The sequence below is a fragment of the Protomyctophum parallelum genome, assembly GCF_964188405.1.
Source record: "Protomyctophum parallelum genome assembly, chromosome: 16".
In the NCBI taxonomy this organism is placed as follows: domain Eukaryota; kingdom Metazoa; phylum Chordata; class Actinopteri; order Myctophiformes; family Myctophidae; genus Protomyctophum; species Protomyctophum parallelum.
In genome coordinates, this window is record NC_139711.1 from 9,003,315 (window position 1) to 9,029,223 (window position 25,909).

Here is a 25,909-nt window from a genome sequence, read left to right on the forward strand (position 1 = left end):
CGCACGCACCCACGCACGCATGCAGTCGCACACACACACACACACACACACACACACACACACACACACACACACACACACACAGAGAACGTTATGCCTGCATGATGATATATGCACACTCAAACACACTTGAGTGCACACACACACACACACACACACACACACACACACACACACACACACACACACACACACACACACACACACACATAAACTATAATGAAACATAAAAAAAGAAGTACATGATATAATGTATGTTGGCTGTATATTGTGGTGGTGATGCAACAGTGAACCAATGCTTTCAGAAGGCTGCCCCCTACAGGAACTCTGCTCACAATACAACCAGATCAAAGACACTTTAGAGTAGACTTGCATCTTTCCTTTCCTTGCGGCTTCAAAAATGTACTCAACCTGAGAAAATGAATGGTGGGGTTCAGGTTGTATGTTTCATCCCATCTCTCTGAAGCCATTATGACTGAAATCTCCTGCAGGCCCCTTACAAATGCTGCAATTTACCTGCTTTTATGATATTGCTTTTTATTCCCATCTTTCTTCATGTAGAGGATTTAGGATGTACACGTCTGTCGCTACACTGAGTGAAAGACACAACAAAAGAAAGAAAGAAAAATAGACAAAATAAATGGTTCAAATTCCTGACGTGCTGACGTGTGATAATTTGTCAGTTTTCAAATTTCAACCCCACAGTGCATACGATTTGACCTTGTCACTACAAACTATAAGCCAAAAGCCATCATCTGATACATTTAAAATGGTAATAAACTAAGGTTAACATATAATTCGACTGGCCTTCATATTTTCTTTTTTTTCCTTCCTTATGTTGTAGATGTTATTTCTCCCCTCATTATTACGCACACACATCACATCCACTTGTCCCTTTAATTTTTTTCTCTGCAATGGAAACGGCTCATCCACCATCATCGCTCTCCACTCTTTGATCTTGTGGTTAGATGCACGCATGCGCTCCTCATTGGAGCCTCTGCGCTGTCTGGAGTAAGTTGGATGTTGCGCGTCTCCCCGTCTCGGCGTCTCTCCTGACTGGCAAACCCCCGAAAACAGAACAGCTCGAAACTGTTGCGATGGGGAGGCTGAGGAAAAACCACGTTGGGATTTGGACCTTTTTATTACTAGCGACTTTTGACTGTTCTCAGAGGTAAAACAAAACAAAACGGGCTTTCCAATTCTGCCGTCTGTGTTGCATGCCATGTAAGACTGTTGTCAACCACTTTCAACCTGGCGTCCCTATTTTTGGGCATGCCATGGGCGAACATCTTTCCCCAAAAAACTGAACACGAAAGAAAAAACAGACCAATTATACCGACCTACAAAGCTCACAACACGTCGCGATGCGACGTGTTGCGTGTAGATTGGTTCTTTTTGTAGGCTATTTGTATTTTGGAATAGGGCTTAAGTGGTTAATGCGTGCCTGGTGTGTGTTACTAATAAGGTATTTGTATTAAACAACCTTCTCTCCCCCAGCGTCAAGGATATGAGAGATCCAAGCAATATGCCTCTGGTAAAAGACACGGTGGACAGGCTGATGAAGGGATACGACATTCGGTTGAGGCCAGATTTTGGAGGTAAAATCAAAATAAATAAAAAATCAAACCGAATGCAATACCCCCCCCCCCCCCCCCAACCAGCGATTTGTGACGTGCGGTACATGTTTAATGAATCAATCGCAAATACCATGGCTCAATTATTTACGTGGCCATTAACCTCGCAGGCTCACACTGCCAAAATACATAGCTACTGACAAATTATGGCAATTTTTTGGTTTGTTTATCCATTTCGTTTGACGGAGGTGTTGCCGACAGAGGTTTCATATACGCAAATAAACCGATGAATAAACGGCAAAACAAGACCATCATTATTTCTTTAACCAAATAAGCAATATGCATATGGTGGTATAAGGTAATAGACATTTGGATTGGGCTAGCCTACTCTTGGATAAGTGGATAAGAGTCAAGTAACAGAATACAGATGCGCGCGTCACGAAATTCTGTTATTTCGGTGATGAGGGGATTTTTCCTGTCTCTTATGATAATATTTATTCTCCTTCACAGGTGCGCCCGTGGCAGTGGGGATGAATATAGATATAGCCAGCATAGACATGGTATCTGAAGTCAATATGGTACGTACACCTTCATAATTAATCATCTCCCCTTAATCTACTAATTATTATGGACGCTGGATGGCATGGCAGGATTTCTAGTCAAGCAGCCTAATCATTTACACGGGTGAGAATCGGAGACCCCTATATAGGCTAGTAGCAGTTTTTTTGTCGTGAATATAGCCACAATCTAACAAGTGTTATTATGTGAGAAATCGCTTCTATGTTATTGCGTACCGTCCCAGCCCTGCTTTTTCAGCCATGGCTGCATTTGAATTCAAAACACACGCTCACTGGCGCACTTATACGCACACCCTTGCGCGCACGGAGAGCTGTGTATCCCTGTGTCTCGTGTGTCAAGCGTTGGTGCTTTAATACTATTGTGTTGACATGTCCTTCTGTGCTGAACAACAACAAACAAACAAAAAAACAAAAATCTAACAAAACATAAAATCCCATCTCTCCTCAATCCGCATCAATTATTTTCCTCGGTTCTTCTCGGCGGGGTATTAAAGGTATAGGCGGCTCAATGCTTAGCGCAGCGCATAATTGCGACGTAACACCTTGTCAAGATCCTTAGCGATGACCTAAATATTCAGTTAATAATGCACGTGTGGTCACTGGTCATACAGCAGCAGACCACTGGAATATTGTACCGAGTCCAAAACGTCATGTAGTAGTAGGCCTATATGCTACGAGTTGGGGAGGACAAGGGGAAAAGTTCACCGAGAACAAGAGCACCACCTATCGATCGGTTTGACAGATATACAATGTGAGGCCGACTGCAATCATCAGAAGATTCATAGCCTTGAAATTGACTTGTCACAGTGGGGTTTGGCATATTTATGTGTTATTTCGACCATTGATTTCTATACATTGAAAAACATATTTGTTCGGTGAATTCAGAGAAGGGATTTTCATTATTATGCATTGTGCATATAGGCCTATATCTGGAGATTGAATGAGACATGTGCTTTGATTAACAGTTTCCATTTTGAGCAATTATCTGCATGTTTATGTAAACCACATTGGAAGAGTTTGACTTAAGTTGTAAGGGCTTTGGTTAAGGATGATATCATGCAGCCAGGATGGGGAATCCCCCCCCCCCCCCCCCCCCCCCCACACACACACACACACACACACACATATAGGCCTACACACAGTGCTTTTACCTGGGCAAGGATACCATGGAGCAAAGGTGTGTGTGTGTGTGTGTGTGTGTGTGTGTGTGTGTGTGTGTGTGTGTGTGTGTGTGTGTGTGTGTGTGTGTGTGTGTGTGTGTGTGTTTAATCACACTGTGCCTACACAATTAAGTGAATGGCTAGTGACGTCACACACAACTCCCTGTAGCCACAAGAATGTTTGTTTTCTCGGAGACGGAGTATTAAACTCTTGTCTTGAGAGTTTACAAATATTACTATATATTATATGTGTTCACTCTCAAACTGGTTAGAATAGTCCCCACTCCTTTGGCGTGTTTGTTGTCACATTGTATATATAGTATATATGCACATTGCACATAGGTGAAATTTGTCCTCTATATCCTATACTATAGGAGCAGTGAGCAGCCATTCCGGTGCTCAGGGTTAAGAGTCTTGCTCGACAGGGGGACACATCCAGTGTTGGGAAAGTTCATTTATTTTATGAACTAGTTCAGTTCACAGTTCAGAAATTTAAAAAGGAACTAGTTCAGTTCATAGTTCCTAATTCAACATTTTGAACTAAAGTTCTAAACTATTTTTGTTCTTTTTCGTTTTATTTTATTTTATTTTTTGCCATAGCCATATTATAGAACCGCAGACTTTATTGAATAAAAAAACCCTTGGGGATAAAGTGACAACTTTTACAATATCTCCATTACCATTATCCAAATTAATTCCTTATTTTATATATATATATATATATATATATATATGTATATATTATATTATATATATTATAATTATAATTATATATATATTACATTTTGGGAAAATGCAATGTGAAATGCCACCGAATTCTTAATCGTTTTTCTTGTCTTTAATATGGGCCAATTTGTGAAAGCTGCATACTTTTATTGTGAAGGGTCTCAGTTCATACAGCCTTGCAAACTCACAGCCTCACAGCCACAGCCTACAAGCTCACAACACATTGCGAGCTTGTAGATCAGCTATTTTCAGCATGGTACGACGAAGAATAAATCAGGCAGGAGGGGAGGGAGATATATTTTGTTGGCCGAACGAGGTCGATCATGTATGGACAGTTGGACACATACAAGATACCTCATCGACACAAAAATAACAAGCAATTGAAATCTATTGTTCTTGGCACATTATAAACAAGTTTACTTTACCTCCTCAGTGTTTGGGTCGGGACATGTAGGACTGTACTGTATGTGTCTGCTGTCTGCGTGCATATGCGCACTGTGCGCTCCAGTGAAATTGTGCGGCTTGAGAAAGATTAGTTAATTTGTGTTGGATAAGGGCTTATTGGTGGGTTTTCCGCTAGATATTAAGGACTGGTTAGGGTGTGTTTTAGTGGGGGTTTCTCCTGGAAGGCTCACTCACTTTTGAACGTGAGAAAGGGACATTCACACACGCCAAAAAGGAACACGTTCACAATGACGTTCATCAGGCAGAAATACAGTACACGTTCAGCCGAAATAGGAACGCGTTCGTGAACTATCGTTCGTGAACTATCGTTCGTGAACTATCGTTCTTTGAACGCGTTCCAGTAGAACACTGCACACATCAACACATTACTGACCTGGCCTGGAATCGTACCTGGGACAACTGCTTCCCAGGCAGGCTCACTAACCACTCAGCTATGGCCGCCCCTCTGTTCAATCAACACTTGATTGACTTTTGTGCGCAAGCCGCTGACATGGTGAGCACATTTTGACAAGCGCCGAATCCTCTGTGGATTCATGTCCTATTTTTGCTAGATTTTGTGAGAGAAACATGCAGGCAGGTCTATGAAAACAAGCTGTGTGAAGTGAGGGGTGCTCTTATCATCATACATCATCATACATCATCACTTTCCGGCCAATCACAATTGGCCGCAATTGTCCTCACTTTTTTTTCTCAAGTCCAATCCGGCCAATCACTTCATCTTCAATTTTCTGTCCTCACTTTTTGTCCTCAATACGTACTTTGCTCAGCCAATCGCCAATCGCTATGGGGTGCTCAGCCAATCAAATCATCGCTATGGGGTGCTCAGCCAATCAAATTATCGCCATGATGTTCAAACAGACAAAGCTGCGCATAGGAGGGGCTAGAGCCCCTCAAAAATATGTATATTTGGACAACTGCACTTTACAAGCTCATATCCCACATGTTGTCGCAACCTGGTGAAAATACTCCCTGCAAGTTCCTCGCCACGGTAGAATCCTAAGTGTTCATTTAACTCTGGTTCCATTATTTTGACACTCTTTAAGTTAAATTAACGCGAAGGATTTTTACCAAGAGGGATCTCTGCGAAATCATTGCTCCCTCATCTTCCTCCTCTTCCACCGATTAATTTGGTTATGTCGACGTCCCTCAATAAGAGCAAACGGCAGCTGAGCATACGCTTATGACAAAATCAATATCTGTGTGGATGCAGTTGGTGACCTGTGCTCAGGGCAGAGTTGCTTTGATCCTGTTCATCATGGCAGTCTTACGATTAAAGTAATGAGAGAGAGAGAGAGAGAGAGAGAGAGAGAGAGAGAGAGATGGGGGAAGAGAGAAACGAGAACAAGAAGACAAAGTGAAGGGGGGAGGGAAAGGGATCAGAGAAATGGCCGCATATCTTACCTTTATGGATTTCAATACCCTCTCATTTGAGGACAGATTTCTGGCGCTGGCATTGCCCAGCAAAGGTTACTGTACCATCCTTGTATTACTGTACCTCAAGACAGCAACTAATGCGCATGTCAAACCAACATTGTGTCTCTGCAATGCTCCCTTTGATCAGCGTGAACCTTCCACCTGCACCAACCCACTCTGATCTGCCTCCTACCATCACGAACATGAGTGCTGTGCATTGATGTTTGTTGATTCTGGCATCAACGCTGATCCGGGATCCAGGTTCTCTTTTACCTGCCAATGCTAACCGTTTGGACGGGCGTGATGTGATTTGATCCTAGGTCCGCGCTTGTGAGCTGAGATAAGTGCCATCGTCGTGGGGAGGCTTGGGCTGCTGACAGCTGCATGGAGCATTAATTAGATTAGAATTAGTAGATTGATGCAGCTGTGAGGGTTTGTGCTGATATGAAGGATTTTCGGTAGTTGAGGTGTAGAGGAGGGGGGGGGGGGGCATGAGTCTGTGTAGAGGATTTATGTTCTGGAATGCTTTTATGTAGAGAGAGTCATGGATGGATGGATGGATGGACGGACGGACGGACGGACGGACGGACAGACGGACGGACGGACGGACGGACGGACGGACGGACGGACGGACGGACGGACGGACGGACGGACGGACGGACGGACGGACGGACGGACGGACGTGTCTTTGTTTTACTTTCTCTGTGTCTATGCATTGTGTGTGTGCATGCGTGTGTGTGTGTGTGTTTGGCACAGACATACCCGCATGAGCGCGCACACACACACACACACACACACACACACACACACACACAATTTGTTGGTGCATAATGCTAGCAGATCCGTGCACGCTCTGGTGCCTTGCTCATTCACCAGAGGTGGCCTGTAGAGTCACACGGGTAAATGGTGTTGTTGGGCGATGGAGATGATGTGCAGGTCAGCTGGCACCGTGCCAACAGTCTGCTCTCTCCATAACATTACAACATGTGCTATCTATTTTGAGAGGGAAAGTCTCCTCCTAGTCCGAGGTGCGACCAGGAAGGCAAGGAGGCATCCCGGTAATGTGGCGCAAATGTGATTATCATAGCCCAGACTCACCCCCATCCTCTGCCTCTCTCTCTCTCTCTCTCTCTCTCTCTCTCTCAATTCAATTCAATGGAGCTTTATTTGCATGAGAAAACGTACGTTGACATTGCCAAAGCAAACGCATGCACACACGCATGCACACACGCGCACACACACACACACACACACACACACACACACACACACACACACACACACACACACACACACACACACATACACACACACACACACACACACACACACGTCAGTATTTCTTCTCCCTTCGCTAATTTCCCTCACTTTCCTGCTGATGTAAAACATTTGCATAATGCTGTTTGCTTTGGCTAATGGTAGAACCATTCATACCTGTGCTATTGTGCATTTAAAAAGTATTTTGAGCACCGTTGGCGGGCTGAATCAGTGCAAGATCAGTGTTCTGAGAGGGGAAATGACACTGCATAATAATGTCTTTAACATAACATGCATGCATAATGATTGAGCGTGGCGATGCGTGCATAGTCGATGTTGAGGCTGGAATAGAGAGTAATTTAAATGAGGGGGTATATTCTCTCCTTGTTCTTTTCCTCATTCTGCTGGTTAATTACATGTAAAATACCTGCAGTTGGTTGTTGTTAAGATGGGGACTGCCAGTGCTATAATACTCTTCTGTGAATGTTAATTAGCTTGCTGCGAATTAGAAGATTTAAACAAACCAGCTGTGGTGGCTTCTGGGATGGAGGAATTAGTGGGGCGTGAATGTTCCCTTTATTACGATCATTATCCTGACAAGCATTAATTTCTTTACATGAGGAAGGACTCTGGCCATCAGATAATGTGAGCTGATGACCAGAGGGAAGTCTGTGTTCGGTCCATACATGAACCAACACAACATACAGTACAGGCATTGGCTCGTGTCTGAGAATTAGCGACCATTTTGATCTTGTTTGTCCGAACCGATCCCATTCCATTTCATTTTCAGCTTGTGGAAAATAAGCTTGTGTTATTTTTACTCATTGTTGCTATGACAACACGGCATTTTCTTTTTTGGTGAATCAAGGGAAGTCAATGAAGGGAAATCAGGTCCATTTTCTGTGGGCCTTTCCATTTCGAGGCTTTTGAGAATTCTTGTGAGGTTCTTTTTTATTTTTTCCTAATTGAAAAGCTGCAAATGTATCTTTTTGGTTTTTTCTGTTCAAGTAGGCTAGGTTCAGTATATTCCTAAACCTGAGCTGCCTGCATTTGTTTGTCTTTAAGTTACTACACTGAAATTGATTTAAAACTCCAGTCACACAAGCTCACAAGTTTGTAGATCTGTTATTTCTTTGCAGATTATTCACCCCAGGGTGGAAACGCTAGGGTTCATTACATGTGGGTCATGTGTCTCTCTTCAAAAGCTCATTGTAAGGATCCAAGGTTCCCAGTGTTTTGAAAAACCCCTCTGCTATACTGAATGATCTCTAAGCAGCTGATCTGGGTACAGTTAATAATAATAAACTGTAATGTGATGTACCAGGTATAGCAGCACAAAAGCTTTGATCTTTCAGTTTTTCAATAGTGCTATTTCACTACACAAGTATTAGTCTGTGTGGAATAACCTACCAGTATAGAAGCCAAACAATGACATACTCTAAGTCGTTTTGATGGCACAATCCAGCAAAGTAGAAGTACATTGTTATTAAGCTTGAACAAAATGGTATAATGATTTAAGGGAGCTTTATATAGAGTTAGAATCTGTGCTTGCGGAAAGTAATCATCCTGACCTGGTTTTATTGCTAATGATGTCCTAGAAATAATATCTATAAATTATATTTCTGTGTGGCAGATTTTGTTTTATTAAGTTTACAGTAAACTGCAAAGTAAACCTTGCATTTGTATTTTGTTGACATCTTTGTCAAAGTGCTTTTAGTCATACAAAGTACATTCTCTCACCACAAAAATATAATAATTACCCGAGGATCCTCTTTTTATTAATAAACCATTAAAACGATCTGGCTTCAAATAATATTCCTTTTGCATTCCCAAGTTACTTCAGTTCCAAGCAGTTAGGGGAGAAGAGGAGGCAGAGGACAGGGTGAGATGGAGGCAGATGATTCGCTGTGGCGACCCCTGAAGGCAAAAGCCGAAAGGAAAAGAAGAAGATATTGAAAAATAGCAGATCTACAAGCTCAGCTATGAGCTTGTCGGTCTGCTATTTTTGAAAAGTCAAAGAACGACTGACATAGAAACATGGCTTTTTCAGAAAACTGTCAGGATGTAGAAGACATTTTTAGAATCTGATCTCAGGTCAGAATGGGTTAAAAACAAGGAGTAAGTTAGCTAGCCCCATTAAAGGGCTTTAATGTGCTGATAGCTCCCTAATGGATCTGTCAGACTTTGTCTGCATTGAAGCCAAGTAGCTGAAAAATGACCCAATGGGAAGGCGAGTCATAATGGTGTCCATGTTGTCACGTCCCCCCGGGGTCTAGTGGCTCGCTCAGAGCGCTCTTAAACTCCGCCTTGACCGCTAATATGCAATTTGATGCATGTTCTTAACCAGCTGACAGCTGGCAGACATCGCCTCCAGTGGTGGAAGAAGTACACATATTATTTTAATTTGTTTACTTCAGTAAAAGTAACAATATCATAATACTCTCCTGTAATTGTTGATTTGGGTAAAAGTACAGAAGTATTGGCATCAAAATATACTCACAACACACTTAAATGGGCTTAAATGGTTAATGCATGTTTTGCATAGTTTATTCATGACTCTTTACCCTAATTTGACCTGATAATTATTTTTCTCAAGTGAATGTCTGGCACATGGCAATCTTAGAAACAAACATTGTTATGTCTATCTATGCCATATATGGCATCTCTATTTTCACGTTGCCTGAACATACTCAACAGCGGACAAGTGGCGGACAAATCCACGCTCCTATAATTATGCTCCCAAGTTCTGTAGTATACCTAAATCTCCTTGTTCTGGTACTTTATTTCCCAACCCTTGTGTGTCACTACCTGCTTAGCCTACTGTCAGTGTTTTTGTAATATTACTTTCTCTTTTTGAGTGGTGCAACCACTCAAAAAGTGGACAGCAATGTCCGTGTTCACCTATGTGTTGGTTCACCTATGTGTCCGCCTATGTGACGTTAATGAGCACCAGTATGACTATTAGTACCAGTAGGGGCGCTGTTGTGCCAGAAACAGAGAAAGAGATAGTGCTGCACGTGCTGCACTGTTTCCTGCTAATGAGAGAGAGAGAGAGAGAGAGAGAGAGAGAGAGAGAGAGGAGGGGGGGAGGGGAGTTGCACCACTCAGTTCACACAGGTGTGATTTTTCTGTCCAACTGCTGTACAACAGAAATTTCCCCCGGATCAATAAAGGTCTGTTCACGGGTGAAAGTGGTTTGAAGTTCTTGCCGGAACTTCCCAGAGATTTAAATAAGGCACACCTCCGAACGAAAAGCGAAATGAATTTATAGCCCCTTGGTTGAGCCGAATCTGGGTTGCACATGGTTTGTTGAACTCCCTCTGGTGTTGTGGGTGTGGACTTTGTTGACCTCTTTGACTGCCACCTAGTGGTCTGAGGGGGTAGTTAAACCGTGATCCATTGCAAGATGCTGTACTCTGTCGTCAACCCTAAGTCATTCCAGTCTGTCAAATGGGCAGGGGTGAGGTGGGTTCGGGGAGTGGGGCCAAGTAGTTGGGAAGTCTGCCTTGTTCTAAGGGCCTTTGAGGTGCCGTGGTAACAGGAGGTGCATGCATAGTTGAAGAAACATTGTACAAGAGCTCCTGTTAGGGTCTTCAAGGTGTTTTTGTGGACCAGTGAGGAGACCCTGTACTACAGGAATCTTGTTCTTTGGTTGACTTTTTTGATTACATTGGTGGCCAATCTTATCACCTGAAAGATTTGCCTTCAGGATGGAACCCATGTAGGTAATTCATCGTGTGATAATGTTATCACCCAAAAACACACTGGAACAATTCAGAAGCACTTTATTAGAACATGTAACTAATAACACTTGTGTGTGTTAATCTGACGTTAGTAGTATATTATGTTTTCTTCTTGGCCACTGTTTGTGGGACAGTGGCAGGTTATTTAATGTGGGGTTTTGGCAGCTGCCATCCATTATTTCTTAACCCATTCTGACCTGAGATCAGATCAAAATCTTTCTTCTACATCCTGACAGTTTTCTGAAAAAGCTATGTTTCAGTCGTTCTTCGATTTTTCAAAAATAGCAGACCTACAAGCTAGTGGCGCGCTATGAGCTTGTAGATCTGCTATTTTTGTCTGTCTGTCTGTCTGTGTCTTTCTCTCATTTATATATACATTATATACCTGTACTACAGTAAAATCCTCAGTGTTAATTTATCCAACTCAGAAGTGTGCAAGGGTCCATTTGGTTCCATTTGAACGCTCTCTGAGTTACACTATTTTACAGTGTGCTATATATTACTCAATGCTCTCATGAGACCTGGGTCTCGTGATGGATGAGGCATGCAGCCACCGATCATCATCGTCATTATCATCGCCAGATTCTACGCTGCTTTTAAGACGGAGTTACCGGCTGACAGGATATGATAGATGACAGCATTAGGGACAGGGTGGGACAGGGTGCTAGAGGCCTGTCTTGTCCTATATGCTGAAATGCACGAGACAATATAAGAGGAACACTTACATTCTTGTTCTGATGGGAGTCATTCCAGTGGGCTATATGCTTAGCCAATTATTTATTATTAACAATATTATTATTTGACTCCTATAGCTGGATCGATTGATCGATTATCTATCTTCTGTCTGTGTGTCTCTGTCTGCTATTTTATCAGTCAAAACATAATATGCTTGTGCCATCGTCAGAAGTAACAGTATTTGTGTCTGAACTGCACAAATGGTGGGCTTATGGGGCTGTCTGTTGTATCAGTTACATGTAATCTAATGACATTGAATTAAATTAATGTCACTAATAACCCTAATACATTAACGTCAATAACGCTCTGTATTTAGTAGTGTTGGGAAAGTTCACTTTCTACATGAACTAGTTTAAAGTTCAGTAAACACATTTTAAAATGAACTAGTTTAGTTATTTTATTTTCTTCTTTTTGTTGCTGCAAGCTATTTGTCAAAAATATTGACAGCCCATATAGAACTGCCAGACAGCAATTATTTTATCCGTTTGAACAATGAAACAAATGTATAGTGTCAGATTCACCTTTGTATCCAAGCTTGTAGATCTGTGACTTTTGCTATTTTTTATTTATTCATTTGAATCCTAAAAATGTAACGTTTTGGACGTCTGTCTGTCTGTCTGTCTGTCTGTCTGTCTGTCTGTCTGTCTGTCTGTCTGTCTGTCTGTCTGTCTGTCTGTCTGTCTGTCTGTCTGTCTGTCTGTCTGTGTTAAACTGGTCTCCCCTCGACCAGTTTACATTAGCATTGAGGGGACAGCTCTCAGAATACTGGCATTTTTTCCTAACGCTTTGTTTCCGCCCATTTCAGTCCCCACTAGTATCAGTTGCGGCTTTCATCTCATCTCAGTCTGGGTCAGCAGTATTGACCTTTCCATAACATTCTTTCAAATGGTCATAGCTAGTGCTGCTTGCTCCATGCACCGCATTGTTGTGATGACGCATTTGTTAGTGCGAGGGGTGACAGCTCCACTGTTGCCATATTGGGTGAATTCTCCACTACATTATTAACCCATTTTGGACTGAGGCCGATTCTAAAAACGCCTTCCAAATCCTGACCTGACCTTCAAATGTTCATATAGCAGCATCAATCTTTTTTGTAATATTTGGATACTGTACATACTGTACAGAACCCCAAGAGGGGTTCCCGTCCAGAAGGGAAGGGTTACAAAAAGGGGTTCCCACCTATAATGGGGTGGCCTGTTTACGGTGTGTTTAAGCTGTGGTTTTCGGACATTTCTATGGAAATCTGGCACCCTCTCGAACGGAATTATACTCTGAACGATCGTTCATTGAACGTGTTCAGGCACAACACTGCAACACAACAACTTTCACTTTTACGTTGCATGGCTGATTGGCTGTAGTCTTTCTGGCATATACAGTATACACATTACACATACTATATACAGTATAACCATGCAGTAAGACACCCTGAGGGTGAGAAGCGACCGCATCCGCCTGGGCGACGGCAGACTGCTGGGCTAGCGCCGGCGCTTTGGCATGGGGGGGGGGGGGGGGGGGGGGGGGTCAGATCAACATATGGAATGAATTCTGTACTGGCCATATATGGCGCGTGTCTTGAGTGTACAGGGTTTGATGAGGTCAGATCAAAATATGGAATGTCAGAACAGGAAGGACGGGTGGGGGGGGGGGGATCAACATATGGAATGTCAGAACAGGTCAGCTCCATATATGGAGATCTAAGGGTTTGAGGTCAGATGTAGAGATGCAGCCGGCCCCATATATATATGCAGATCTAGGTGATGATCCAGTCTTCTCCATGTATGGTTATCCAGGGTTAGATGAGCTCAGTGTCGTGATCTTCATATATGGAGATGGCCATATATATATATAGGTCATCATGTCATGAGGCGTGACCATATATGGAGGCTTGGGTGAACTAACTGACGGACGGACGGACGGACGGACGGACGGACGGACGGACGGGAGATGCAGGTTTTCATAGTTAATGCGACCTACAGTCGCAATAATGCCATAATAATCCATAATAATAATGCCAGAAAGAAAATGTAATATATTTTAGTCTTGAGTTGTACAACTCCACTCCGTCTCCACTTTTTTCGGTCTACACTTAAATGCTAAATTGTAAATTGTATTCTTGGGAGTGTCCTCCCAATGGCTAGATACTATAGGTCCCCTCCTTTTCCCCTTCTCTACACCAAACATCTTGGTAGTTGTGACGCACTGTGAGCTTGTAGATCAGCTTTTTTCACCCCAGGATTACCACTATGCTTTGCCCATTGCCATAGAGCAGCATCCCTGTCTTGTGGGTTGCAGCAGGTCCTGATGTGCTTGTAATGCAGGTGTTGTAATAACTATAAAGCCTGTCAGTTTGTCCAGAGAAACACAAGTGAAGTTCATGTCATGTCAGTGTTGTCAGATTCTTAATGGGGGGCATTGGTTAGCCCTGTCTGTCCACAGAGACACAGTGGCCAGCGGGTATTGGGTTTTGAGCTCCATCCATTTTCCCTACTCACAACGCGTCGCATCAAGGCACGTTGTGATCTTGTAGATCGGCTGTTTTTGCTGTATGATGACGACGTCGGGCATTAATTTACGGAAAAACAAAATAAAAAGTCTCGCCCCCCGGCTCTGGGCGCCACGGAGGCTCAAGCCTGATTCATAATTTGTGGTGTGACGTTGCGTGCCAAAAATAGCAGACTTTCAGCTAGTTTTGGTATAGGTGACAGACAGTCCTAGAGTTTTATGGAATACTAGAAGACCAGGCTGCCCTCACACCTACGTCGCACCGCCGATCCGACCATCTTAGGAAGTCATAGGTGGAGGTACCCATGTCCCGATCACGTTGCTTTGCTCCCGAACCGATTCCGTTCCATCCATTTGATTTTGAGATATGCCGATACCGACACCGATTTGCCAATTATACTATTGTGGTATATAATTACAAAAATGAGTAAGGTTTTCGCATTCAGACACATAGCAGTACTAGTTTTTGTTGTTGATCTCTGACTGACTAAACAGTTCAGACCTAAACTATATGGCTCTGCTCAGCAGGGATCGGTGCACAAGCCAAGTTTGAAGTTGGTCGGTACCATATACATAGCGGTAAGATGTGTGGCTCTGAACAACACTATGTCCATATATGCCGGGGACCCCGGGGTGCATACTTAGTTTAGACTAGTCATTGGTTAGACAAGGGTTAAGGTTAGGTTTAGGCGTGCTGCCCCGTGGGAGGTTAGGTTTAGGGTGAGGGTTTGAGATAGGTTGTAGTTGTAGGACTAATGACTGGTCTAACCAATGACTAGTCTAAACCAAAAACTGTCTAAACTAAGTACTGCACCCGGGGACCCCCACACAGAGTTGCACCACTCACTTCACACGGGTGTGATATTTTTTTGGTTATGTCTGAGTTGAGTTTATCTTTACTTCGGTCATTTAAAAACAAAACAAAATGGTTGTTAAGCAATTTACATTGATTAGTCAACTATTTTAGCCGAAAAGGTATGGGCTGAAGCATAAAGCTTATTTTGCCCACCTTTTTACATAATAAAAAAATAAAAAAATAATAATAATAGTCTATGATAAAATATCACAGTAGCATATATGAAAAGCACAAATGAAAAATTAATATCAAATTACCGTGGAAATATTACTAAAAACAGAAAAGGAAAAAGAAATAGAACAAAAAGTAAACAAAATGTTGGTTTACATTCGTTTTTCAGACATAATAATTAATATATAAGGTGTACTTAATATGTTATATCTTATGTTTATAATAGTATAAGTACTATACATGTGTATTGTATACATATTATTTTTACATATATATTCACCCAAGCACCCATTCACCCATTGTCTATGATAATTTCTCAGTTTGTTTGTTTGTTCTGCTGCTATATATGCATCAATTACCTTTGCTTTAAATAATTTCTTATATGTTTTTATTGAATTAGATAATTTAAGCTCGTTGTCTAATGAGTTCCACAGTTTTACTCCTATAACAGCTAGACATCTCCCCTTGGCGTTTGGCCTGAGTCGTTTGTCCTGAGTCATAGTAACAGGCCTTATAAGTCATATAGATAATTGACATCACAATATATGATCGTGTCAGGTTTGTTATGTCTGAGTAATAGTGACATGACATGCTATATGGTCATATCAGGTTTCTTTATGGTTATGTCTGAGTCAGAGTTACATGGCCTCTTCAGACTCCACCATGGCCCGTAGCACTTGCTACGACTTAGATAGTATTTTAGACAGACTTATAGCTTGTTACGTAGACAGCACTAGAATTGCATTTTATGTAGTCATAGCACTTTATAGTACACATGTATAATATATTATATAGTATAGTATGTATAGTTGACATAGATACTCCACTGCTACGTTCTTAGTTTATACATGATTCATGATAACTACTTTTTATGTCATGTGATGTATGCCATGCTTTTGTTTTTGCTTAATGTAAGTCGATCTGGATCAAGAGCGTCTGCTAAATGCCTAAATTGCCGTTGTCCTGCCTATGGCGTATGATATTTGTTGCCCCTCCTATGTCCAGCTTTGAGTGTTTGTGTAAACAAACGTTGACGACAAAAGTGTGTAAACACAAACATTGTGTAAGCACAAACAATGAAGAAAATGTTGTGTAAACACAAACATTTAAGACAAAAGTGTGTGAACACAAATGTGAGGACGCAAATTGTGATTGGCCGGCATGATTGGGTGGGAGATGTCTGTGCAATTGGTTGAGAATTAGATGGTGTATGGTGACGTATGATGATGATGATGATAAAGGCCTATTCATAGCCGCGAAATAACGTTGAGCAGTGGTGAGTAAAAACAGAGAGGGCTGGAGCGGTGGCGGTGGTTTGCTCTTCACCGCGGCTCGCGACGTCATGTTGTAGTTCGGTGGTCACCTCACCACCGAAAATCCAGACTATGTATGAGCCTTAAGAGCGCCCCTCACTTCACATGGGTGTGATTTTTTTTGAGTGGTGCAAGCACTCCTATAGACAGCTATGTGTGTCCCTGGGTCCCTGGCTGGGTCTGTCCGTCCGTCCGAGCACGAAAATAATGTTTTCACAACCAAGTTTCATTGTTGCGCAGTATGTCTGAGTCCGAGTGACGTGGCAGAGGTCCGCCGGTCCCTTAAGCCCATGTTAATATATAGGATAGGATGAGTGAGTGGGCTGTCTGTGTGCCATGGTACTTGTGGCTTTCTGTCAAGGGGACTGAAGGTCGTACTATGGTCTGAATGTGAATTCTGGACTGAATGATGAGCCTGTTGTGGTATGTGGAGCATTACACACTGTGTGTGTGCGTGTTTGTGTGCGTGCGTGCTGCGTGCGTGCGTGCATGCGTGCATGCGTGCGTGTGCCATCCACATATACAGTCTTGTACGTCTTTTGTATTGTAACACTTAGGAACAAAATACACAACTTTTATTGACACTCTCCGACGTAGGCACATTGCATCTCCACTGCTCTGAAATGACCTTTCATTCAAGAGCTACAGCCTATTAAGTACAAACCTATTTTCAATTCCACAGTGATATCATACTGATTTTAAACTAGTGTTGGCATGTGGATAGAAACCATTTGATTTACAGCCCTTATTATAAACTCACATTCACATCATCATAAGAGTCTAAAGACAGTAATAGCAGGGTTGTTGAGGCTGAGTAATATTGATTTAAATTATTATCTTTATTGAAATGGAGTGTGATATCCACAAACACAGCTACACTCTCTCAGCACTTGGGAAACATGTTTCGACACTATTTGTGTGGTTTGAATAATAATAATATTAAACCTTAAATAAGTCAAATTGTATTTATTTTTTACGTGACCAAATGTTTATTAAAATCTTTTTTACAGCAGAAGAAACCCTACTAGAGACCAGCGGATGAGCTTTTTTGTCACCAGAATTCCGCGTGTGCATATTAATAATCCGCCCGTTATCCGACCGCATTAATTAATTAATTCATCCAATTTATTAATCCGCACCATCCGCAATCCGCTGCAATCCTACAAGCTCACAACGCGTCACTGCGACACGTTGATAATGGGGGAGGTGTTGATAATGGGGGAGGTGTTAGGGTGAATACTGGATAACTCACCCGGTGAGATGAGACACAATTAGAATTAATGATTAATCATCTATTACTGCAGGGGTTCTTTTTATTTTGGAGGGTCCCCAGATTATTAAAAGAAAAACCGAATGTCTGGTTTACATAGTAGGCTACATGCATAAGCTTTCCTTAACTCACTCACTCCCACCATCACCTTTTTGCGTACAGTATGTACTTTATCATGCCTTTTTGAGTGGTGCAACCACTCCAAGGAACAGCAATGTCTGTGTTAACCTATGTGGCTATGTGACTATGTGCGTGTTAACCTATGTGACTATGAGTAGCAGTAGGGGCAAAAGTGGCGCTGTTGTGCCAGAAACAGAGAGAGAGAGAGAGATAGTGCTGCACTGTTGCCTGCTAATGAGAGACAGAGAGAGAGAGAGGGGTGTGATTTTTTTAATATCAATTGATTACGGTGCTCAGCTGCATCCAGTTTCCCCACGTAACAAAAAATCGCTGGCTTATGCTTTGCTATGGGACAGAGCAACTTAGAACGTAAATATCTCGGAATCACTTAGGACTTAATCACCAAAAACAAGCTTGGTTTGCGTCTGATATACAGATCTAAACAATAGTATCTCGCTTACCAAAAGTATGTTTTGGGTGGATTAAATGACAATCGCGGGACATATGTTAAATAATGGATTTTACTTCCTGACCGCTTATTGACAATGAATGAGTGGCAACGAGAACCCTCCACCAGATGGCGTTGTGGCACTGGGTGGAGATCTGGTTTCAGTATTTATTTATGATGTATTTTCTCTATTTTTAATGTTATTGTAGCGGCCAATTTGTATTCGGGGTGGGGTGGATAACTCACCCCGAAAGTAGAGACATCTCAGATGTGATATGTTTTTTTGTCTGGAAAAGGGGTGAGTTATCCAGTTAGGAATATGATGTCACAATATTGGTGTGTTTCCGAATGAGCCTTTTGACTCAAAGGCTTTCAGCTTTCAGGAAGAAAATACACAGGGAAGACATTATAACCACACCTGGGGGTCTATTAGACTAATAGTAATGCTAACTCCATAGACACATCAGGAAAAAGTACAAAAAACCAAACTATTGCACCTGTAACCCAACATGCCTTGCACTGTGTCGACGCACGTGTCACGTAAGCGTCCCTGTTTTTACTACACACTTTCGCACCAGTGAGGGGTGGGAGGGGCGGGGGGGGCAAGGTGACGGCCCTACTTTACAGTTAGATGAGCCGTGAAAACTCCTGCATCTGATCATCCATTTATTCCATTAGATTAGACCATAGACCATTTTTATGATTTTATCCAGAATGAAAACATTCTCTGAGGTAAATGAGTTATAATGTTTGAGTTATTTCAGAATCAGAATCAGAATCACTTTATTTGTCATTTTCCTATGTACTTGCATACAAAAGAACATGAAATACCGTTTCCCCTCAGTTATTGGCAGTGCAACATAAAACATAGAGCCTATTTAAAAAACATATAAGCTAAAAACTAAAACAAAACATGGACAAACGTTTAAAAAGAGCCCCAGTATGTATGATGACGTGCAATTCATATGGAAAAGTAAAAGGTTACCAACACCACGCACAGCCTATAAATAAATAATGTGGCATGGTGCTGTCCTTAAAAACAAAACATTACCAGCACAGTTTTTTAAAGTGCTGTTGTGCATTCCAAGGTGCATTTTTTGTCCAGTTCAGTCCAACGCTTCATTCAGTTTTGCCGGGGGAGGGGGGGCAGTACGAATATGCTACTGGCTGTATTCTTCTTGGAAAAATACAAAAAGATACTCCTATGGAAAGGCTATATTATTTTACTTATATTGACCAATTTAGTAGGCTTTAGTATAGCCTGTAAGGTTTAACCTCATCAGATAATCCCCACATAGCGTAAATTTACGAGAAATTCAAAGTTTCAACACCAAAGTAGTAGCCTAGTAGTTGTGAATTAGCAAACTGGACATTTGGGGACTGAATGTTTCCTTTATCCTCGTGTTGGGCTTCTGTTTTCGCCAACGTTTTTATTTGTGTTGTTTCCCATAAGCGCAGCTCCGTTGTGCTTCACGTTCCACACAGCCTCTGCCTTGACTTCTGTATGTGCTGACTGCTGACTGCTGCGGCCCCCCTGTGGGCTAGCCCCTCCCACCCCTCACCGGAACAGGGATGCTAGGGTTCACACAGCCTAAAGCAGCGGTTCTCAAAGTGGGATCCGGGGACCACCAGGGTGGTGCCAGGGGGTCCCCAGCTAAAAGTTTTAACCCATTTTGACCTGAGATCAGATTCTAAAAATGTCTTCTACATCCTGACAGTTTTCTGAAAAATCTATGTTTCTATGTCAGTCGTTCTTCGATTTTTCAAAAATAGCAGACCTACAAGCTCGTAGCGCGCCACTCGGTGGCGCGCTATGAGCTTGTAGATCTGCTATTTTTCAATAGCTAAAGCATAACGTAATGCTAACACCAAAGGGGGTCCCCAGCAAAAAGTGTTAATATAGAGTCACAATAATGTTAACCACGTTAACCATATTTTATACTATATTAAAATACTCTTGTAAATAGCAAATATACAAGCTCAGGGGGTATAGCATAAAGGGAGCCAATTATATGAGGAAAATCTGTGCTCCTTTAGTTTGTAACATTGGTATACTGTAGGCGGGAACATGGTGTACTGCTGCTATTTGTTTGTACAGAGTATAGTACAATGTCTATATTGAATGTAACATTGGTTTTAGTTTTTGTTAATTTTGTTATTTATTTTGTTCGGCTCCTTGGAGATTGTAGTAAACTATGTTTCACTCTTATGCACCTGTACACAAGAAGTAGAAACCTTGAACCTCGAACCTTGTTTTAGTTCTGGTTTGTTTGTTTTAGCTCTTGACATGACAATGATTCGTAAACTACATTTACTGTATAGTTATTAGTTACAATGCATGGTGTGTGTCTTCTTCTCGCAACCGTTAATCGTTAATATTTAACAAAATGCTCTTATCAAATATTCCTATGCATGCTTGGAGCATGGTTTTATTTCAAACAGGGGCGCAATGCAGCGTGTGGATCACAAACTGACTGCAAACTTTACTGTGATCGCGTAGCAACTGCCGTCATAGTCCTAAAGTGAGGTCGGCTCAGGTCGCAATGGTTCTTACATTTCCACTTCTTGTTTTTCAGTGGTTTTCAGTCAAAGTACTCAACCCCGTTTGTAGTACAGATACTCCTGGTCAGAAGAGTACCTGGCAAGTGGCAACCACTACAGAGTCTGGCGGTTTTGATACCATTTCTGTGCATTCCGTTTGGCCGAGCACCTACAGTACGTATACAGTACGAACACAATTGGCTTTGTTCAGGGGAGGAAAGCCAGCCAGGCAGGGAGGGTGATGCTTGGGCAGCACCTGTCAGCGGGGGGGAGGGGGGGGGGGGTGTTAAACAGGAGGAGTAAGACGGAGGTGTGATGTCATATCAGTGATTGGCTCCTCACTGGCAGGTGAGCCAGAAAGGTACAACAGCACTTGCAACACAAATCTGTGGGGACTAGGGTGTGGACTAAGTAAATTGGGGAGAAAAAGGTGTAAAAAAACAATTGGCTACTCTAAATTATGAAAAAGAAAGATCTTCTGTCATGACAGGTTGTTTCATCTGCTCGAGTTTGGATCTTGTTCCTGTGTGATGATAATGATTATACAACGTAAGACAGGGAAAGCAGCTTAACGCATTTAGGCCTTTTTAAAAAATGTATTTTCTTTCCTGAAAAACCTCATGTTTCCATATCAGTGGTTCTCAAAAATGATATGTAATTGGCATCTGAAAATATGTAGTTCCAGGGACCTCCCCAGAAGCAAGGATTTGAGTTAAAAACTGAAACTCTGAAAGAATAATTCAAAGATTTAGGCACATTTTCACGATTTTTCAAAAATAGCAGACCTACAAGTTCACAGCGCGCCACTCGGTGGCGCGATATGAGCTTGTAGATCTGCTATTTTTCAATAGCTAAAGCATAACATAATGCTAACACCAAAAGGGGTTCCCGTCCAAAATGGGTTAATGTAGGTTTGTGGTGCTGTAGTCTCTCAAGCCAGATCGACAACTCTTCTGTACTCTTCTTGACTTTTGTACAAAAGTTGCTAAAAGCTGTCACCTGTTTGTCATTTCCGTTCACGAACATATATTCAAATATCGTTGAAAGTTCTTTTTGAATCCTCAAAGAGAACTTTGAAGGAAAACTTGCTGTCTATCTATCCCCTGCTGGAGCCCGTTTAGACTGGAAGCCAAATCCAGCCTAAATTCCAGATTGGAATCTATTTTGTTTTAAGTCTGAACAGAGAAAACTAACATGGAATAAATCAGAGTTTTCCACATCTGAGTTGAGCCACATTCAAAGGTGGTTTCAAATGCGATTCAAATCTGATTTCTAAAGATGCGTCTCAACGCTCTAACCTGCTCCAAGTCACCACCCAATCTATTCTGTCCAAGACATCATTAGAGAGCATGATAATTGATTTTTAAACAGCAGCAGTATTCTTTTACGGACGAAATGGTGAGTTGAGATTATGTCCATGCATATGTACTTGCTACTTATCTTAGGCCTCTTTTAGACGGCGACCATCTCCATATAGCACGTCAAAGTCCCGTTGCGTTCTCATTTTTTCTTACCCTTTACACGAGAACGCACACGTTATGATATGATGTGCTATTATGCTATACTGTCGCTAGGTGGCGATAACGGGCTGCCAAATAGACAGGTCACCCACGTACAAGAAGACGCAAGCGGCGCAACACTGGGCGCGCCACGGGATGATATATATTTATTAAATAAACGCTGCTGCCGTGGCTGCCGTCTATCACAAGGCTTTTTATTTACATCATGGTTTTACATTCAACATCGCTGATGAGCATCACTTTGTAGGCGAGGAGGGAGGCTTGTTCAGGAACTCCATTATATCATAATGATATTGCTCTGCAACAATGTAATAAACATATGCGCTGTGAGCCAACGTGAGCCATGATGTCATACGTTTTGCGGATTCACCGTTTTGCCTGTTTATATGGAGACCATAGGAAACGGCGTTCTGAAAGATTTCCACTCTGGGAGGCGGTTTCACTTCGTTGCGTTTTCACCTCCTGAGAACACGGTTCTCGTCTAAATGACAGCAGCAAACGATACTTTATTTTGACGTTTTATATGAACACCATCCTCGTGTAAATAGTACCTTAGTCTCTGGGTTGACGTTGTTTAAATCAGTCTGAACACACAGATCCTATCGGATCACTTGTCAACTAGAAAAAGTGCCCCTCGGGGCACAGGTCTCCACCAGGCCAGGTCAGGTTGTGGCCTCCTGGTGGCGCTATAATAGGCCAATGTGAAAAGGGTGCCATTTGTTCTTACACCATTGATGGCAGTTGGATGATTTGAGGCATTTTGTTCAAAAAATTTGTTTTGCAAAAATCCACCTGTTGGTGGCACTATATAACAGGCCAATGTGAAAAGGGTGGGATATATTCCTCAGCCTAGTAGGAAAGTCTGTGAAAGATTTCACGTAAATTGCATGCTGCATTCATGCTTTTTGTTTCAAAAGGGCCAATCCTGCAAACTTTGAAAGCCAATGTTAGGCAATTAGGATGGAATATGAAATATCGGACAGATCCGGTTTGAACACATAACTATAGAGATAGTGTGTAACGATTTGCGGGATTTTTGGACAGAATCTGGAGGAGTAATATAAAAAAGTCGGCCTCCTGGTAACAGGCTGTTCTGGAAATTTGGGGGCAGAGGTTCATCATTGGAATCCAGGGAGTGTGTGTGCAAAATGTGGCATCGACCGGGTGCCGGAGATTAGCTGTTCACAGACGGACGGACGGACACACACACAGACGGACGGATGGACGGAGTGCAAAACATACTCTCTCCCCATGCCTTCGGCCTGGTGGAGACAACAGTGTGAACAGTCGGTCCTAAAGATTGGATTTGAGAAATGAATCGGATTTGACTGCAGTCTAACTAGGGCCTTAGACCATTTACAGTGAACTACACAGCTCAGCTGATACTGCTACGCCAATCACAGCTCACCTCTCCCTGCTATGCTCACGCGAACATATTAGACACACTCCCTAGAGGTCAAGGAAAAACCTTTGACCTGCACATCGTTAAACGGTATCTCTATAGTCATGTGTTCTAGACAGATCTGTCCGATATTTCATCCTAATTGGCTAACATTGGCTTCCAAAGTTTGCAGGATTGGCCCGTTTACAACAAAAAGCCTCAAATCATGAACTCAGCATGCAATTTACGTGAAATCTCTCACTCAGTTTCCTACTAGGCTGAGCAATAAATCCCACCCTTTTCACATTGGCCCGTTATAGCACCACCAACAGGTGGATTTTGGCAAAACACATTTTTGGAACAAAATACCTAAAATCATCCAATTTACATCAAAGGCGTAAGAAGAAATGACACCCTTTAGGCATTAGCATATTATAGCGCCACCAGGAGGCCACAATAACCTGACCTGTGCCCCGAGGAGCACTTTTTCTAGTTAGCTATCGATTGCACAGGGAAGCGACACTGAAAAGAAAAGTACTTGCTGGTACTGTTGATGTGAACTTTTCAGTTTTTTTTATTTATTTTTTATTATTTATTCTCGAGAGACATTGAGGTTTCCCTCATTTGCAGTGTCGTCGAGATACAGTTACAACACAATACAACATTTTCAAGCAATAAACAGAAAAAAAAACAACAGAACAGAACAGCAACATTTCCCTTTTTATATTTGTTTGATCTAATACATGTTTAAAAACAGTTGCAGACACTTATGGGGGTAAGTCTGCAATCAAAGATTTAAACTGACCGTATGTAATGGCAGAGCAGATCTTTAATTTAAGCTGTAAGTCGTTCCACGTGGTTGGGGCACGAAAACAAAAGGCTGTTTCCCCCAGTTCTGTGTTTACATTTGGAACCTTTAGTGTAAGCCAGTGACTGGAGCGTGTCCTATTATGTTACAGGATTCCAATCCAGCAGAGCTTTAATTTACTGTACAACGGTAAAGTCCCATCAATTGTTTTAAAAATAAACAGATACCAATGTTTATTTCGCCTGTCGGCCAAGGAAGGCCAGCCCACTCTGAGGATGCATTGATGAGTTCTATAAGGTTCACCAGATATATATCGCAGAGCAGACTGATAAACTGCATCCAAGGGCTTGAGGGCAGAAGGGGTGGCTTTTCTATAGATGACATCTCCATAGTCCAATAACTCTTTTCCTACATGGAATTGGGAAACTAGCTCTGTTCTGGTAGAAAAGGACATTTTTTTTGCCTTAGTTTACAGAGAAGATTGTCTATATGGTATACAGTAATATCGTTTTAAAGATGCATCATTATCAATCTCTACGAGGGGATTAAGGCTAGGCAATATAACCCATTTTGGGCGGGAACCCGTTTTGGTGTTAGCATTACGTTGTGTTTTAGCTATTTTTGAAAATCGAAGAACGACTGACATTTTTAGAATCTGATCTCAGGTCAGAATGGGTTAATCAGACCAGTGTGTGTCCAGTGGAAACCTCGTATGAATCTGATCTCAGGTCAGAATGGGTATGATGCTGAGTGAGTGAGTGATGGAGTGACGGAGTGAGTGACAGACAGAATAAGACGGGTACAACATAGATTCTCTTGTAAAACAGGATAAGGGGAGTGGTAGTCTTCGCTTGACTAGTACTTAGCAGACAAAAATCAACCTTGTATTTTCTAAATGCCCTTTTCATGTAATGTTTTGCTTATCCATGCTGTTTTCAGTGTAACCAGATTTGTATGAGCAAAATGACAATAGTAGTACAACATGTGATACAAATATGTGATGAAAATGGTTTAGAGGAATATAACCCATGACAGAATGATTAAAAGGACTCTAACTGTACAGCTTCAAGAATAATGCTTATCTTATAGGTATTATATAGTTTTTTTATGTTTCATCCTGTATGTCTATATCCATTCAGAAAACCTAATGTGCGTAAACCTGCGTAATTCATATTACATGTAGGCCTACACGTAACATACTTCGAGAAAAGAAAGGACAAAAATAGCCAAAAGATCCAAAAAGTAAAATCCCTGAAAATATATATTTTTTTATCACCAACGTATCCAAAGTAACAAGGCAGGCAGGCAGGCAGGCAGGCAGTCAGTCA

At 41.9% G+C, this 25,909-nt stretch overlaps 1 protein-coding gene across 2 annotated transcripts in view; it reads left to right on the forward strand.

Annotated features, from left to right (window-relative positions):
* Nucleotides 1-1,097: 1,097 nt before the first annotated feature.
* The window catches only part of gabrb2a (gamma-aminobutyric acid type A receptor subunit beta2a), a gene marked incomplete at both ends in the record, with an annotated part of 73,663 nt that continues 48,851 nt past the window's right edge, over nt 1,098-25,909 (forward strand). The window contains 3 exons of one of the 2 annotated variants that reach the window (XM_083785435.1): nt 1,098-1,171; nt 1,498-1,598; nt 2,085-2,152. In XM_083785435.1, the coding sequence (XP_083641561.1) occupies nt 1,098-1,171; nt 1,498-1,598; nt 2,085-2,152 (243 nt within the window). Of the gene's footprint in view, nt 1,172-1,497; nt 1,599-2,084; nt 2,153-25,909 lie in introns of those variants that run through there. The other variant, XM_083785436.1, reaches the window with a different exon arrangement.